Source organism: Pipistrellus hanaki, assembly GCF_964339955.1.
Source record: "Pipistrellus hanaki genome assembly, chromosome: 9".
NCBI lineage: Eukaryota > Metazoa > Chordata > Mammalia > Chiroptera > Vespertilionidae > Pipistrellus > Pipistrellus hanaki.
The window spans coordinates 64,889,860-64,907,906 of NC_140511.1; the positions used below are offsets into that span (position 1 = coordinate 64,889,860).

At 50.2% G+C, this 18,047-nt stretch overlaps 1 protein-coding gene across 1 annotated transcript; it reads left to right on the forward strand.

The window, feature by feature from the left end:
* Positions 1–12,937: 12,937 nt before the first annotated feature.
* APLNR (apelin receptor) lies at positions 12,938–17,228 on the forward strand. The gene has a single exon (XM_084894881.1). It carries the CDS (start codon positions 13,766–13,768, stop codon positions 14,927–14,929), a length of 1,164 nt encoding a protein of 387 aa, XP_084751007.1. The 5' UTR covers positions 12,938–13,765; the 3' UTR covers positions 14,930–17,228.
* The last annotated feature ends 819 nt before the right edge of the window (positions 17,229–18,047 follow it).

Here is an 18,047-nt window from a genome sequence, read left to right on the forward strand (position 1 = left end):
ACTCTCCTTGTAACTCTCCTTGTAATATTTTTCACAGTTGCGGCCTTACTTTAAAAAAAATATTTTATTGATTTTTTTTTTTTTTACAGAGAGGAAGGGAGAGAGATAGAGAGTTAGAAACATCAATCAGCCACCTCTTGCACACTGGGGATGTGCCCACAACCAAGGTACATGCCCTTGACCAGAATCGAACCGGGACCCTTCAGTCCGCAGGCCGATGCTCTATTCACTGAACCAAACCAGTTAGGGCGCAGCTTTACTTTTGATGTCACCAGTTAGCACATGCTATTGTTATGTCATTAGAAATGCATTCACACAGCTCTCATTCTTTTGAAGGCAGAGGCCTAGCTAGTATTTTAATTCATCTTTGAACTTAGTACAGGGTCCCCCTAAAGGAGAAATGCAACCAATGTTCTGTAAGTGGGCGAGTCCCAGGAGCCCAGAGCCCCAGTCCTGGCTGCGACACTAATTGGTTTTGTTCTCTGTCCCCTACCTCTTCCTGCTGAAGTGTACCTGCCTAGTCAGAACAGCTGGTGCCTAAGAAATAGAAAGGTAACTTATCAGAGAGAGAAGGTAGAAAAGAGAAAAAGAGCACAACACATTTTAAAAGAGATAATTAGTTAAATCTCTATGTGGCTGTTAGGATCCCAGGGCTAAGGTTAGAGTATCTTTGACAGTTATGAATAAAGAATATTTGTACATTCACATTTATTGCTTGGGCCCATTCATCTGTGTGCCCACCATTTTTTCATGCTAAAATTGATGAATTTAGTGTGAGAGATTTCATTACAAAGTTCATTGAGCTACAAGGTGCAGATAAATTCTCAATGATTCTTGAATGGTGAATGAGGGTAAACTGAGTGGAGGCTGGGGTTGCTGTTATGAGAGCAGCCACAAGGGGGCGCTGAGTGCTCAGCAATGAGATTATTGTTTCCAGGGTCTTGACTGTCAACTTTTTCTTATCAATTGTCAGTTCATTAAAAAAAAAAAAAGAAAGAAAAAGATTCATTATCTCCTTCTAATTCATAATTTCCTTTAATAAAACAGTTCCATTTTTTTTCTTTCAGGTGTGTCTTTACAGAATGACATGCGTGAGGAGGAGTCCTGAATAATACTGAGGATGATCCAATGTCTCATTTTTTCCTCCTGTACCACCCAAACAGAAAAATGACAGGAACATTTCCTGTACCAGTGTCATAATATAGTGTTGGATGATTACAGTGCAATGTAACCACATTTCAGGAGTGAATACACAGCTCAAAACACTGAGCTGGGTGTGGCGGCCTAGTGCTTGATTGAAGGAGATTGGGGACCCAAGCTGATTGGGGTGAGCTGTCTTTGCTAAGGATTCTTAGCACAGCCCCACAGCTGAAAGATTCCGGGATGGACAATTCCAGATGTCAAGGGAGCCTAGAGGGTGGAGAGGTCTGGCTTACTGGGGTCCTGTTGGGGACTCAGCTTGTGGGGTGTCTGCCCCCGAGGCAAGGCCTGGAAGCCAGCCCTGGGAATGGGGCTCAGAAAGGTCAAGGCTGATTACCAGATTGTCTCCACCAGAGGGCAGTATTGCCCAGCGCTCAGAAGCATAGCAGCCACCAGAGAGCCCAGGATATACCTCAGGAGGCAGCTCTGGGCTTCTGTCTGGCAGGGACCTGGGTGGGTGGGTGGAGGTGGGTGGGTAGTGATGGTGGTGGTAGTGGTGGAGGTGATGGTGGTGGGGGTGGTGGTGATGGTGGTGGTGGTGATAGTGGTGGTGGTGGTGGTGGTGGGTGGTGAAAGTGATGGTGGTGGGTGGTGGAGGTGATGGTGGTGGTGGTAGTTGTAGTGGTGATGGTAATGGTGGTGGTGGTGGTCCAGTGCTTATTTTCATCTCCCCAAGCACCCTGAGGCCCTGAATAGTCACAGTAGTCACCTGCCTCATGCTTTCCTGGTAATGGCAGGAACCCATACAGAGACAGCTACATGATTATCCACTGGCTGCTATCAATGCCTTAGGCAGGTAGAGCAGGCACCTTTCATCTCTCAAGAAACTTAAGAAATTTAAAAATGCTCTACAAAGCATTGTCCCGTGTTTTACACCAAGCTACTACTAAGCCTCAGCTCCTCACCTTACTTTTGCTTTCTGCTTTTATTTTTATTTTTCTACTTTTGCTTTCTGTGCACGCCTCACTGCAGCCTCCTTTCACCTGACCACTGCAGTTCCCCCGAACTCAGGCCCTGATTGGGCACCACTTATGCCGCACCAACATGGCCAAGGGTGAACCTGAGAGGAGGCGGTGAAGGATTGAGAAAAGACAGACAAGAAAAGGAAAGCTGGGTCTCGGTGGGACGCTGCCTCTCTGATGGAGAGACAGCGACATGGACTACAAGTCGTGTCTTTGTTTTATAGCAGATGCCACGAGGCAAAGCAAGGGCGTGGTCAAGATGTTTACAACATTCTTCTGGGTGTTGATCCTCCTCAATTACATGTACCTGATCAAGCTTTGTATTATTTGCAGCCTCTATCACTTAGGCATGTGGGGCCACGTGTTCAGACCATTGGGTCAAGCTTACAATTACAGCTGTTGGTTATAATTGTGCTTGGAGGGCAAAGCACTTGCACATGGCCGTGAGAGGACTGTGCCCTCTCATTAGTCTGAGGCTTGAACCTGTCCAAACACTGTAGCTGCTCTCCACAAGAAACTAAGATAAAAAGTGTCATTAAAAAAGGGGAAAAAGGGAAAAAAAAAAGGCTTCACGAATTGTTCAGCATCATCTGTGGTATAAGATTCAGAGCCTGGAACTAGCCAGCCTAGGTCAGAATCCCACTTCTAATACTTAGAAATCAGGGAGAGGCAATTTTTTTTTTTTCCTGAGCAATTGCCCTGTGCCAGGCACAGACCTGACTTTTTCTTCTAATTCTGACCACCACTACTTGTTTTAACCCCACTTTCTAGTCAATAAAACCTAGGCTGGGAGCGGGACAGTGGCAGAACCAGGATGTGAAACCTGATGTTTTTGTTGGTTGATTCTTATAATCATCACAGGGCATGCTGGTCTTGGAAATCATCTTTGAGCTATTGTATAGCCCTGTGATTCCTGTGAACCCTGGGCCACAGCTCTAGTTTGTTCCTTATTCAAACTCGTGGTGCAGTCAGGCCATTCATAGTTGGGCTAATGCTGTAGTGCAGGAGAGAACAGGCTCCCCGTGTGTGGCTGTGGGGGGATTTATCTGATGTCCCCCCTTCTCTGACGTGCTAGCAGGTTCTATTTGCTTGCAGAAGCAACCCAGAGAAGATTGGGGTGCATATATTTTTGTGAATACATGATTTTGAGTTTTTTTTTCCGGGTATATTCCCAGGAGAGAGATTGCTGGGAAACTCTATGGAAACTCTATTCTTAATTTTTTGAGGAATTGGCAGACCGATTTCCATAATGGTTATACGAATGCACATTCCCACCAGCAATTAATGTGGTTTTTTTTTTTTTTTTTTTTCAACCTCTCCAATACTTGCTATTGGTTGCCTTATTGATAATGGTCACTCTAACAGGTGTGAGGTGGCATCTCATTGAAGTCTTGACTTGCATTTCCCCTAATCTTTTCATATATCTATTGGCTGTTCATAAGTCTTCTTGAAAAAAGGTGTCTATTCAGGTCCTCTGCCCACTTTTTGATTAGGTTGTTAGGTGTTGAGTTTTACGAGTTCTTTATATATTTTTGGAAATTAAACCTTTGTTAGAGCTACTGTTTGCAAATGCCATCTCCCATCTGGTTGGCTGCCTCTTTGTTTTTATTGTCAGTTTCTTTTGCTGTGCAGAAGCTTCTTAGTTTGATATAGTCCCACTCATTTATTTTTGCCTTTATTTCCCTTGCCTTTGGGGTCAGGTTAATAAAATGTTCTCTACGATCAAGTTTGAACATTTGGCACCTATAAGTTTGGCACCTATACTTTCTTCTATGTAACTTATTGTTTCAGTTCTTATGTTTAGGTCTTTGATCCATTTTGAATTAACCTTTGTACATGGGGACAAACTGTAATCCAGTTTCATCCATTTGCAGGTGGCTTTCCAGTTTCCCCAGCACCATTCATTGAAGAGACTATCTCTACTCCACCTTGTGTTTCTGGCTCCTTTAAAAAAAAAAATAAAAAAATATTTTATTGAATTTGTACAGAGAGGAAGGGAGAGAGATAGAGAGTTAGAAACATCGATGAGAGAGAGTCATCGATCAGCTGCCTCTTGCACACCCCCTACCGGGGATGTGCCCGCAACCAAGGTACATGCCCTTGACTGGAATCGAACCCGGGACCCTTCAGTCCCCAAGCCGACGCTCTATCCATTGAGCCAAACCGGTTTCGGCTCTGGCTCCTTTATAGAAAATTATCTGTTCATGTACATGTGCTTCCTAGCTGGGCTCTCTATTCAGTTCAATTCATCCGCGTGTCTGTTTCTCTGCTAATACCACGTTGTTTTGATTATCGTAGCTCTGTGATGTAATTTGAAGTCAGGTAGCATGATACCTCCAGCTTTTCTCCTTGTTCCTTAGGATTGCTTTGGCTATTCAGGATCTTTTGTAGTTCCATACAAATCAGATGATTTCTTGTTCTATTTTTTTTTAAAATGACATTGGGATTTTGATGTGGATTGCATTAAATCTGTATATTTCTTTGGGTAATAAGGCCATTTTTAACTATATTGATTTCTTCCAATCCATGTACACAGGATATTTTTCCATTTTTGTTGTGTGTTTTTTCCCCCCAATTTCTTTTAATAGTGCTTTGTAATTTTCAATATGTAGGTCTTTCATGCTCTTTGTTAAGTTTATTCCTAAGTACTTTATTATATATATTTTTTGCAATTGCAAAGGAATCCCCTCCTCCCCATTTCTGTTGTTAGTATACAAAACTTAAAGTTAGGAAGGCAAATTTGGAAGGCAACTTTTGAAGGTCTTGTCGAATCCTCCAATAAACCCTATAAGGTAGATACTATAATGACTCCCATTATTCAGATGAGAAAACTAAGGCTTGAAATGATTGTGCTCATTGCCATGGCAACGTGACTTGTGAGTGGTAGCCCTGTGCTCTGAACCACTCTGCTCTGTTGAAGGTCATGCTTTTAAATGAGCAGTGATGACCCCCGTTGGAATAGGCATGGGCTGCCAGGCTCAGGAGCGAGCGCCTGGTCAACAGAGTTATTCAAGAGATCCTCAGGGGACCCTGAGGCTGGGGGGCACTAGAGGAGATTTCTGTGCTGAGCTGGGGTGAGGAGGCAGGCTGACGATGCTCTTTGCAGTTGTGAGGGTCTAGGATGTGGTCCCATTCCAGGGGAGGGTGTGCTCTGTGCATCCTGCACAGCAGTGTGTCTCCAGTACCTGCTCCAGCCCCAGGCGGAGGCCTTGGCTTCCTCCCCCAGCAGTGCAGAGCTGGCTTTCCCCAAGCTCCTGTGGCCCGGGCAGCTCCTGTGCCGATTGCGTTGGTCTTCTCCCCTGGCGGGCCAGACTCACATCCTCCCATTGTCAGCACTGATACAGTACCTCATTAATTTAGGCTCACGCTGAAGACTCACTGTAAATATTTTTGGAAACACCATGTTGCTCTCTTGAAGGCTGGTAGGGCAGGGTGTGAGGGGGGCCAGGATCCTGTCTGCCTCTTCCTGACCTCCTTCCGGCCTCTGCTCGGTTTCCTGTCCTGGCAGCCTCCTGCCGAAGCCGCTCCTCCCGGCCTAACAAAGGCCAGAGCTCCACAGAGAATGGCTTCCTCTGGTCTGGCCTCTGGGGATGGGATGGGAAGACATAGTGGTGCAGGCAACATAGAGTGCTTCATCGGATGGGGACACCTGCATGGACTCCCTTTCCCTCCTTCAGCCTCACTTTCCAGTTAAGCCAATTGTGGAACAGATGGGTGGCTGCAACATTTATGTGTGCAAGTGCCACTCCGCTGGCTTTCCTGTCCTCCCCCCACCAAAGGGCTGTCACTTTGCAAGGACTCTGTCTGTCTCGACCACTCCATTTATTAAATAATCATGAACTCATCTCGGTTTTGATTCATCACAGGCATCCAGAGCAGCATGGAGTAAGCAGAGTCTCCACATCCAGTTGTGAAAATCCAAGCTGTAAAATCAAGCTGGAAATCCAAGCGAGCACTTGACATTTAGACAGCGTGAGCTCATTAGGTTTTATGAAATGCTGATGCTGGCTTATGCTCCCCCACCCCCCTTACTCTCCGACCTCAGCTTGAGAGTCAATGGTCTCAGTGAACTTCAGGAATCTTCCCTATTCTACGTCATAGAAACTAGCCCCATCCAGGTGTTCCCAAAGAAAGCTGTGCCTGCTTCTGAGGTTACAGAGATCTGGTTCTGCTGTCTACAACCACGTGGTCTCATGCATTTATTATAGGCCTACTAGGGGCCCAGTGCACGAATTTGTGCACCTTGAATAGAACTGTGGGCTGCGAGGCTGAGGTAGGCACAGGGGCAGGTCTTAGCCCATCCTCTGTGCCCCCACCTGACCCCTCCAGCCGAAACTCCCCCCTCCCCCAATCTGTCTGCCGGCAGCCCCACTTCCACTGATGCTGCTTGCACCTGCTGATGGCGGAGTGATTGGGGCCGGTGCTGTCAGTGGATGCAAGCAGTGGTTGCTGCCCCTATTGCCCCTCAGGAGCAACAGGAGGTGGAGGAGCAGGGGTGATCAGGGCCTGCAGCCTCTGCTTATACCTGTTGATGGTGCTGAGAGATTGGGACTGGTGCTGGGCACTGGCAGCAGGTGCAAGTGGCGGCTCTGGCATTCTCTGCAGGTGCGAGGGGAGCTGGTGCTGGCAGCAGGTGCAAGTGCCAGGTGGGACCGTGATGCATAGGAGCAAAGAATTTTCAGTAACTACCAGAGGCTTGCCTTGATGATAACGACCAGCACCCCACCTTGGTCTGGTGTTTCTGGTCACTTGCTTCACCATCCCACTGCGGCCAATACCCACCATGTTCTGCACACACCACCTGGTGGTCAGCGCATGTCATAGTGACCAGTTGTTTGGTTGTTCGGTTGTTCCACTGTTCCATCTATTTGCATATTAGCCTTTTATTATATAGGATTATGTACATGGTGCTGTGCTAAGTAATGGGGGTGGGGTGGGTAATGGGGAGTGAGGGCATGAGAGGGGTACATTCCAGACTCCCATGGTTCCAGTCCAACAAACATGGGTTAGCTGGGGCTGAGGCTGTGTGGGGAGAACAGATCCAGTCTATCCTACCATCACCGACTTGCTCCTCAGAGAGTTCATTTGCCTCTCCCCCTTTTTTTTTTAAAAATTAAAAAATATATATATTTCATTGATTCTTTAGAGAGGAAAGGAGAGGGATAGAGAGTTAGAAATATCAATCAGCTGTCTCCTGCATACCCCCTCCTGGGGATGTGCCTGCAAACAAGGTACATGCCCTTGACCGGAATCGAACCTGGGACCCTTCAGTCCGCAGGCTGATGCTCTACCCACTGAGCCAAATGGGTTAGGGCTGCCTCCCACTTTTGACCTTTTTAGTTAGAAATCCACTTCTCCAACCACTTCTGGGAGCTACTGCCCCAGTTCCCAGAATGACACAAAGCTAGCTCTGCTGTCAATGTCCTCATGTACAGATAGGGGCTCAGAGAAGGACCTGAGTAGGTGACACAGCAAAGCTAGGATGCCAGCAACTCCCAAGAGGCCCCCACGATGGTGGTCTACTCTGTCTGCCGCACCCCCTTTTCCTCTGATTGTCTGCATCTTTATCCAGTCTAACTTTCTGTCACTGAGTTCAAGGCGTTTACTATTTTGCCTCTTCTCCACCTCTGGAATGGACGTGCAGATCACAATTCATTCTGCTTGCGCCCAGTGCCTCCAAAGGGGTCTGACTCAGAGCAGCTGCTCAATAAACATTTGCTCACTGATTGAATTAGTAGCCAAGATGGAATTGGCTCCCAGGCCAGCGGGTTTCTCTGCATTTGCTGTCTGCAAAGCTCAGGGAGGTCTAAGTGTTGGGAGGATGGATGGCCTGGGAGTTTGGAGCACCAAATGGCAGGGGGCAGGGGGAGAGGGTGTTGGAGGGGAGAAGGAGCTGCGGAGGGGGGTCTGCTTTAATTGTCAAAAGGCAGCTGGCCATTTGTTTTTGGTCAGATAAGCTGCCAAAATAGGACTTGTGAGTGCATGAGTGTGTGAGAGGCTGGACTGGGGCGGGAAGCGGAATCCCAGAGTGGGCTGGGCAGCAGCCCCTGTTCCCGAGGCCCCTCCCTCCCCTTTCCCTCTGATGGCCCGGCCAGCTGTTAGGGACACAGCTGCCTCTTGGGGAGGGAGAAAAGGGCCCTGTTGCCCTGGGTGAGTTCCGAAACACCAGAGTTCAAAGCAAACCTGAGAAGGGAGGGGGCTGGAGCGGAGAACAGGGAGGCAGGAGGTGAGAAGTCAGCGAGGGGCAGGGAAAGGCAGGCTTCCTCTTTGAAGTCCTCCACCCAGAGCGTGGGGCAAGGCCTGGCGAGGTTCCTGCGTTTCCCCCTCATCCCAGGCCCTCAGAGAGATCCAATTAACCGCCCTTTCCTGTCTTCCGAGGAGGATGTTTATCCAGATCCTTGGGCTCACCGTACACTTGCTAAGTCAATAGCGCACCCAAAGCACACACGTCCCCGTGCACACACAATCCCATATGCTCACAGGGGACCCCAAGACACACACAAGCCCTGCACAGCCACACAGCCAGGGCACAGGGCCAAGCTAGTGTCTGCTCTCTAGGCCAGGAATCTGAGGGGCTTGAGGGGTGGAGGAGGGCATTGATTCAACGACCCAGAGGTCCCCCAGCAGTCTGGGTTCTTCATCTCAGGCTCGTCACAATATCCTAAGAAATCCCTCAGGAGAGACAGAACGCTTGCCTCTGTAGGACAGGCCAACCAGGGGACACAACCTGAGCTGCTGGCTTGCCCGGTGGCTCAGGCTAGATCATTTGGTGTCAATTTAACAAAAGGAGGCGCCCTTGTTCATGAAGGTGAACAGCCTCCAGGTGAAGACCAGCCTCTCCCCTCCTTTCCCTGAGGGTGCTCCTATGGCTACAGTCTACCAGGCGCCACACTGAGGGGGCACAGGAGGGAAAAGTAGGTCCTGCCCATGTACTCTCTTTCCCTGGTGAGGGCTTCCTTCTGGGCCTTGGGAGCGTGTATGGTCTGGTCCTATTTACTGAGCTCTCCTTTTCTGCAGATGGGCAGGGACCTTGGGTGTCAGGTGGGCTGAGGAGGGAGGTGGCCTCCTTCTGGACATCTCGGCCACTGCTGGGCCCATCTGGCTCCAGCTGGCTCTCTGTTGGAAGCCAGGTTTTATCAACACTCCACCCTTCTGGCCCCAATCAGTGGCCCCTCCCAGCCTTGGCCCTGCTCCCCCTCCCCCATTTCCTCTCATTTCAACCAGTCTGATTCTGCTGGTGAGATTAATTGCTTCTTACCCCCTATGAGGCAGAGAGCCCGAGGCCAGGGGATTAAAGTGATGAATGCATACCCTCTCCCAGGGCTCTCTATCTGACTCAGGATCCAAATGGGAACAGCTGGGAGGAGGGGCCTGATTTTGGGGCCACTTGCACCCCTCCCTCTACGTTCCCAGCTGCAAAGGACAGGGGGATACCTGCACCTTTCTGGGGGGAAGCAGAGATCTGGATTCATTGGGGGGTCTTGAACTTGACCTTTATCCTGGAATGTCCTGAGCAGTCATTTCTATTGTAACAGGAACATCAGCTGTGAGCTGAGTTGACGCTGTTGTCCCTTCTGATAAGTCAAGGTTGATGAAGGTTAATTGGTGCCGTCCAAGCTTGCTGTCGGGTTGTACCAACAGTCAATCATTCTGCCATCCACACAAGCTTCTGTTAGACAAACGTGCAGGAGAAAGCAGTTTGTTCCCTGGGTTCTGTGAGAGCCGGGAAGCCCAAGTTGGGTCCTATTGAGTGTCCCAAGCACTATTTTGCAGACTGCAAAGATGTCACCTCCACGGCTGGCATCGAATCCTCTTTGAAAATGGCTGGGCACAGCGCTATTTCTGGACCAAGCTATGTTGCCAATCCCGAGGGTTTAGTGTAGACTGTTCCCTGGCAGGATTCATATACCCTGTTCAACGGAGAGGGGGCTGTCTCTGTGAAATATTTTAGCCAATCTATTTTAAATTCCCCCTCCCCCCAGAATGTGTATTTCCAAGTAAATTCCATGTATCCTAGCACCATTGTACATTTCTATTGCGCTCAATGGATGACAAATGCCTCAAGTTAAAGAGGGTGGGAGATTTTCCTTAGGGATCATAGTGGGTTAGTCTATGGCAGCGTTTTTCAACCACTGTTCCGCGGCACACTAGTGTGCCGCGAGATGTTGCCTGGTGTGCCGTAGGTGCAGACAAGACAAGAATTTTATAATTTTTCACTATTTTGTTTACTTAATATTTCATAATAAAGTAATTATAAAATACTTTCTTTGTGTTTATTTGATTCCTATTCAAGAGAATTACTTTATATATAGTCAATATAGGCACAGAGTTAAATTTTTTTTAACATTTTCTAATGGTGGTGTGCCTCGTGATTTTTTTCATGAAACAAGTGTGCCTTTGCCCAAAAAAGGTTGCAAAACACTGGTCTATGGACTCAAGGCAGCTTTGGTTCAAATTCTGATCGTGGCAACTATTGTACTTGGGCAAGTTATTGGACCTCCCCATGCCTCAGTTCCCCCATCTGCAAAATGAAGTACCTATTTCCTAGGGTTGTCTTGCCAATGAAAAGAGATAACAAGTACATACAAAATAGAAAATGTTTAGAAGGATTCCTAGCACATAGTAGGGACTCAATGTGCAATCCTCAGGAGAAACACCAAGCTGTTCTCTTTTGCACATTGCCTCTAGGTAAAGGTCCTCCAAGACCCTCAGGATCTTATCATCCTCTCCAGCCTCTTCTCCTGCATCTCCCCATTGCACCCTAAGGCGTTGGCTGTGTTTATTTTCATTTTTTAAAAAGTCTTTGCATTTTATGTTTCTTCCTCTTGGTCTATGTTCCCTGTTTTCCTCCGACCTTCTACTCTTGGCAAGCTCCTGTTCAAATAACAGGAGCCCACGGACACGTTTTCCTGTCCTGCCCTATCTTTGTAAAAATGGTTTTAATTTCCCCAATGTAGGAAATTTTTCATAAAATCCAGGATTTGAAGTTACGTTGAAAAACCAGAAGGCACAGAAATGCTGATAACCAGAGACAGAGCTGAGGAGGCCTCCTTCTGATGAAGCATTCTGGTTCTGGTTCGCCGAAGTCTCCATCACTCAGTATTGTCTCAAACTGGCTGTTTACCCATGCACGTTCTTCGCCTGATCCTTGTGGGTACTTGAGTTGGGAGGCTTTCTGAATAAACCTCCCTTAAGATAACGGATTCTAGTTTTGTAAACCCTTTGCATCGGAGGTGGGCAAGACTGGATTTTGCATCATTTCACCCCTGCCCAACTTTAGGTGGCCTCCTCCACTCTTGGGGGGTGGGTATTATTTTATCTTATCTTGTGCACCCTTCCCTCCTGCCTGACCAGAGGTCCTGGGGAGGTGGGCAGAGCAGAATGAGTTTCTATAGGACTGTGCTCCTGGCATCTATTCCAGGCTGCTCCTTTCTCTGCTTCCTCCTCGAGGTGTAACACCCTGTCCCTGGGCCTGACAGAAACCCCCTTGTCCATGCAGGGCATAAGAACCCGAGAACTGAAATGCAGCCCTGTTCTTATTGCATAGTACCTCCTACACTCACCCCTCTTCCTACGGACTCCCTTTTTCATTCTCTCTCTAACTCATCCATTTACTTATTCACTCAACAACCATTTAGTGATCACTTACTACATGCCAGGCACCGTGTTGGGCGCTTGGAGAAGAAGAAAAGCAAATGGCAAAACCAGAACAAAAGCCATCCTGTGACCTTGGGCAAAAGACATTTACCTTGCTAGACCCGTTTCCCCGTAGGTTTAATAACTTGATTCGATATTCTTTTGTCTGGGGTTTCTTCTATCCTGTGACTCTGACCTGACTCTAAAACTTCCGATGCCATTGAAGTATGGTAGCAACCATACTTAGGTAAAAACCGCTGTTTGAGTTTTAACCCTGTTATTCTGGCTTCGGCACTCGCTTACTTGCTTAAACTAGGATAGTTACCTCAGCTTCCAGATTGAGACCTGGAGGCTAAGGCAGTTTTCCTGTGCCTGTGGGCCAGGACCACAGGAGATGGATTCCCACCGACTCAGGAGCTTCAGGAGTAGAAACTGTAGATAACCTTTAGAGATTAACCGCTCATCTCTGCTTCTGTACTATCTGCTTTCGCAAGATAGGGCCACATGCCAATGTCCAGCAGGATATGGCTGGGAGCTGCCCTGCAGGCTACTCCTACTGTAGCATTTAGAATTTAGAATTCAGAACAAAGAAAAATTTTTGTGCTTTAGACCTTTAAAAGGACTGCCTACACCTGGAATGGCGTGGTTTTGAGTGTGGACTCCATCTGCATGTGGTGCTCTCATGGTCATCCTGGCCAGTTCAATAAATCCTTGCCTGCTTTTTTTTTTTTTTAAATAAATATATTTTTATTGATTTCTTACAGAAAGGAAGAGAGAGGGATAGAGAGTTAGAAACATCGATCAGCTGCCTCCTGCACACCCCTCACCAGGGATGTGGCCGCAACCTTGACCGGAATCGAACCCAGGACCTTTCAGTCTGCAGGCTGACGCTGTATCCACTGAGCCAAACCGGTTTTGGCATTGCCTGCTTTTTTTTTTAAAAAAAAATCAATTAGCAGCCTCCAGTGGTCTTATTTTGACTCCAGGGTTCGACCCCACAACACCATCTGCAAACTGCTATAGGCTGACAGCTTATGAATTACAAATAAATCTCCCTGTACCTGCGTCTGGTAAAATATAGAAGTTCCCAGAGAGAGAGAGAGAGAGAGAGAGAGAGAGAGAGAAAGAGAGAGAGAGAGGGAGAGTCAAAGCAGAAGGGTGAAGGAGAATGAAGTGAGCGAGAAAAGTACTGGGAAGTCTGGTCTGGGAGAGGGCAGGCAGGCAGGAGTGGAGGGAGGGTGGGACAGACCCAAAGGGCTAGACCCGCCTGCCAGGAGGGCTTGCCAGATGCTCAAACCGGTCAAAATCTCACACCCTCCTTGTCCCCAACCCGCCCTGGCTCCAGCTAGGGCTAGATTTCAATCTGCATAATTTGCCCCACTTAGAGAAGATGGGAGGGGGTGAGAACAGGAGGGTGGTGAGGACTGAGCGGGGGAGGGGGTGGGTGCGCTCCAAAGATTAGAGGAAACCAGAGGGATAGAGGCGGGACCAGGAGGAGAGTGGGCTGCAAGCCACAGATAACATTCTGCCCAGCACGGCAGGGGTCAATTTGGTTCACTTGCCCAGTGACAAGAAGGGAAAAGAAAAAAAAAAAAAGTGGGCTGTAACCTAAAGATCTTAAGACTCACAAGTGAGGGGTTGGTTTGGAGGTGGGAGGAGGGAGTGAGGAGCTGAGGAGGAGACGGGACAGACTCGGGAGGGTGCAGGAAGCTCTGAGCTGGGGCTGGGGCCAGGCAGGAGAGGGTGGGGAAGTCTGTGGGCGCAGTCATCCTCCCGGGTCCCGTCCAGAGGCAGCTTCTTCCCGCTGTTGGGACGGCTCTGGACACCTTCAGCTCCTCTTGCCTGTATTCCAAGGCGCAAGCCAGACGCCCCGGGCCGCTTGCTTACTTGCTTGCTGAGCTGGTGACACAGGACACAGCCACAGAGCTGGGACCCCCTGCCTGCCTGCTCCCTGCCCGGCAAGCAGCATGGAGGAAAGTAGCGAATTTGACAACGACTATGGGGCGGACAACCTGTCCGGGTGTGAGTACACGGACTGGCAGTCGTCGGGGGCCCTCATCCCGGCCATCTACATGCTGGTCTTCCTCCTGGGCACCACGGGCAACGGCCTGGTGCTCTGGACCGTGTTCCGGAGCAGCAGCCGGGAGAAGCGGCGCTCGGCGGACCTCTTCATCTCCAGCCTGGCGGTGGCCGACCTGACCTTCGTGGTGACCCTGCCGCTGTGGGCCACCTACACATACCGGGACTACGACTGGCCCTTCGGCGCCTTTGCCTGCAAGCTCAGCAGCTACGTCGTCTTCGTCAACATGTACGCCAGCGTCTTCTGCCTCACGGGCCTCAGCTTCGACCGCTACCTGGCCATCGTGAGGCCGGTGGCCAACGCGCGGCTGCGGCTGCGGGCGAGCGGGGCGGCGGCCACGGCGGCGCTGTGGGTGCTGGCCGCGCTGCTGGCCGCGCCGGCCATGCTGCTGCGCGCCACGATCGAGGTGCCCTCCGGCCCGGATAACAGCACCAAGGTGCAGTGCTACATGGACTACTCCCTGGTGGCCTCCGACAACTCCGAGTGGGCCTGGGAGCTGGGCCTGGGTGTCACGTCCACGGCGCTGGGCTTCGTGGTGCCCTTCACCGTCATGCTCACCTGCTACTTCTTCATCGCGCAGACCATCGCCGGCCACTTCCGCAAGGAGCGCGCCGAGGGCCTGCGCAAGCGGCGCCGGCTGCTCAGCATCATCGTGGTGCTCGTGGTGACCTTCGCGCTCTGCTGGCTGCCCTACCACCTGGTGAAGACCCTCTACACGCTGGGCAACCTGCTGCGCTGGCCCTGCGCCTTCGACCTCTTCCTCATGAACGTCTTCCCTTATTGCACCTGCATCAGCTACGTCAACAGCTGCCTCAACCCCTTCCTCTACGCCTTCTTCGACCCCCGCTTCCGCCAGGCCTGCACCTCCATGCTCTGCTGTGGCCTCGGCCGCCGGTGTGGGGCCGCCTCCCACAGCAGCAGCGGCGGGGAGAAGTCGGCCAGCTACTCCTCCGGGCACAGCCAGGGGCTCGGCCCCAACCCCGGCAAGGGCGGGGAGCAGACCCAGGAGAAGTCCATCCCCTACAGCCAAGAGACCCTGGTGGTGGACTAGGGCTGGGACCCCCAGAGAAGCCTGGTGCCCTCTGCACGCCCGGGTGCATGCCCTTGCTCCCTGGCAGTCAGGTAGCACCAGGGCACTCTTGCTCTTGCACTGGGATGCCATCCTGGCTCCCTGCCTCCCGCCTTCCTCTTGCACTCCTCCTTTCTCCTTTAGTGTTTGGTCAGAGGTTGCGGTGTGATGGAAGGAGACTGAGCCCTGCAGGTCTGAGCTCGGCCACTCGACAGCTGTGAGGCTGACTTTGCACAAGTCTCTTAACTTCTCCGAGCCTCAGTGTCTCCATTTGTGTATGTATAATGGGGGAAGTCATACGGGCACTGAAATGATGGGTGCGTCTGGCTCGGGAAAAGTTGGTGTCTTCCCAACTCTATCTCCCCTCCCCTCATCCTTTATTCTGGGATCCCAGCTCTTTTTCCCCCTTCCTTTCTGTTTAGATTTCTCTACCCTCTCCCTCCCTTTGTTTTTCCCTCTATTTCTGTATAGTTGTTCCCCCCACCCCCCTCTGAATCCTTAGCTTTGGCTTCTGCCCCTTTCCCATAGCTCATGTCTCCCCTCAATCCGTCCTTCCTCTGTCACCTCCTTGTTGTGAGGGGCTCCTAAGGGTTAAGAATCCTGAAGCTTGCAAACACTGCTCCTGTTCAAGCTCTTTATCCCGTTCTCTGAGGAAGCCAAGGGAACGGGCTGGGGCGGGGGTGGGCTGGGTGTCAGGGACAAGTTAGCACTAGCACTCCAGGCTGCAGGAGCTCCAAAACTTTCCCCCAAACCGGGTCAGAGTGCTGTGATTTCAGGCACCTCTGGGGGCTCCCTTCCCGCAGCCCATCTGTGAAGCCAAGTGCTCTCTGCAGTTTCCCCGGGACACTGTCACTCATCCTCTGATCTCTGCGGGAACTGGAGGGCAGTGGGTTCACAAGCAATGGGCTCCTTGGATTCCTCCTGTGAATGGGGGGTTGGGAAGGGACAGGGAGAAAAAGGGGAGTCAGCATTGGGTCTATATGTGACTTGGCTTCTCTCCCACAGTCTTGCCCCTCCAACCTCTTCCAGAGCCCAGCTTACCCCACCCCACCCCACCCCACACCCCAGGATGCGTTTCTTGGGCACTGGTGCTACTCCGTGCCAAGAGTCAACTTGGGATGTGGTGTCGATGCTTGCTTTGAGTGTGTATATGTGTATATATGTAAGCCTGAGTGAACATAACATGACAGCAGGGTGCCTGTGCCACTTGTCACTTGGATGACCCCCCCCTCACCTCTATTCTTCACACAGTATGTTTGAGAGAAGAAGGGACATATTGAGGCAATATGGAATAAAAGGGAGCCCACCCCCACTGGATTTGGGGGTTCTGACGGCTGGTCCGTGCTTTAAGAGAGAAGCCTGTGTTTGTGTTTGTTCCTGGCTCCCTGTAGGGACATCTTTCCCCAGAGCTGCTGACACTGAGGCTTGGGGATGAACTAGGGTTCTATGTGCTGGGTCCCCATACCTTTCCTAGTTCCATGAGGGAACCAGGAGGCTGGTGGAGAGCCTCCCTTGGCCCTATTCTCACGCCTTCTCACCTTGCTTTGAGTTTATGGGCGTTTTCTTCAGCTTCCTCCCTTTTCCAGGGTCTGGGACTCTCTTCCTAAGGGGGTGGGGGCACCTCCTTGCCATGGGGTAAAGAGCCCCGTGGGTTTTTCTCACTCCACCATCAGGATCGGACCCCTTGGCTTCTCCTGCTTGGTTGGGGGCTGAGAGCAGTGCCTGGAGCAGCCGTGCAGAGCTGAGAGCATGAGTTCACACATCCAGAGGGCAACATTGATGGTCTGTCCTTTGTGAGCTGGGGCAGGGTGTGTATATTCCGGGTTTTGTCTTTGGAGGATTCTACATGTGAAGGATAAGACATCAGCTGCGGAGGCAGGAAGAGCCCAGCTTGGTGTAAACGGACATCTTGGTCATTGCTGGGATGGAGCCAACTTGGAGTGGAGGGAGGAGAAGGAGAATAAAGAGACTCAGCTTAGTAGTCTCTCTGCCACAAACCAGAATCTTTTACAGACTCACTTTCTCAGCCCAGGGCTGCCCTTAAAGCATCCAGTCAAGGGTGAAAGAAGCTTCTAGAAGGGAAGAGGGTGTGCCCCTCAGAGACCCTCCTGGGGACTTGCAGAGACCTCCCACCTGGAACTCATCAGTGGTCCTGGATAGAGAGTGGAGGAGGCTGCCTGCAGTGTCCCTCCCTGTCCCCAGCCTGTCTCTTCTTGGAATGTCTGTGCTATTTTCTGACCCTATTGGTCACTGCGGTTCATCAAATAAATCTGTTTTGTGTTACTCTTGTGTTCAAAGACCCTTCCCACACAAGTGTCTTGGGATGCTGAAAAGAGCCCCAATTTACAGATGTTACAACAGGAGGTAGTATGAGCCCAGCTGAGAGAGAATAAGAAGGGAAGTGGAAGCTAAAAGGACTAAAGTGGGAAACTGGAAAGGACACGGGGAAGCTGCAAGAAGATGAAGAAAATAGACCCCAGGGAAGCAAAGCTTTTGGGATGAGATCAGGGGGAAGGCAAAGGAAATAAAGGGATCGGGAGCAGCTAAGTTTTTGTGTTTGGAAAAGCCTAGAACAAATGGGCACACATTTTGGAGTCTGGAGCACAGATCTGAGGGAAAATATTAACATTTCTTCCTGTGAAGGTAGACCTATTATTTATTCACTAGAGGCCTGGTGCATGAAATTGTGCACAGGTGGGGTCCAGCCAGCCCACCCCAATCAGGGCCCAGTGGGGGAAGGGCTGCAGGCAGTTGGTGGGCCAGCCCCACCCCTGATTGGGGTGAAGGGGACCAATTGGGGGGGCTGTCATGGGGGAGGGACCACAGGCAGTTGGTGGTCGACCCCACCTCCTGGTCAAACTTCCAATCGAACTCCTGGTTGAGGGGCAATTTGCATATTAGACTTTTATTATATAGGATTAATTAATTAATTAATTTATCATCCCCTATTGACTCATTTGTTCATTATCACATGAGCATCCATTCAGTTAGACGAGAAGTTCCAATGTTTGTTCTCCCATCAGAATCACTCTGGATGCTTTTGTAAATATTCATGCTTTTTGTCACCAAGACCAATGAATCCAAATCTCCTGGACTTACC

Coding starts and splice junctions, on each gene's coding strand:
- APLNR (XM_084894881.1), top strand. CDS start 13,766: ATGGAGGAAAGTAGCGAATTTGACAACGACTATGGGGCGGACAACCTG.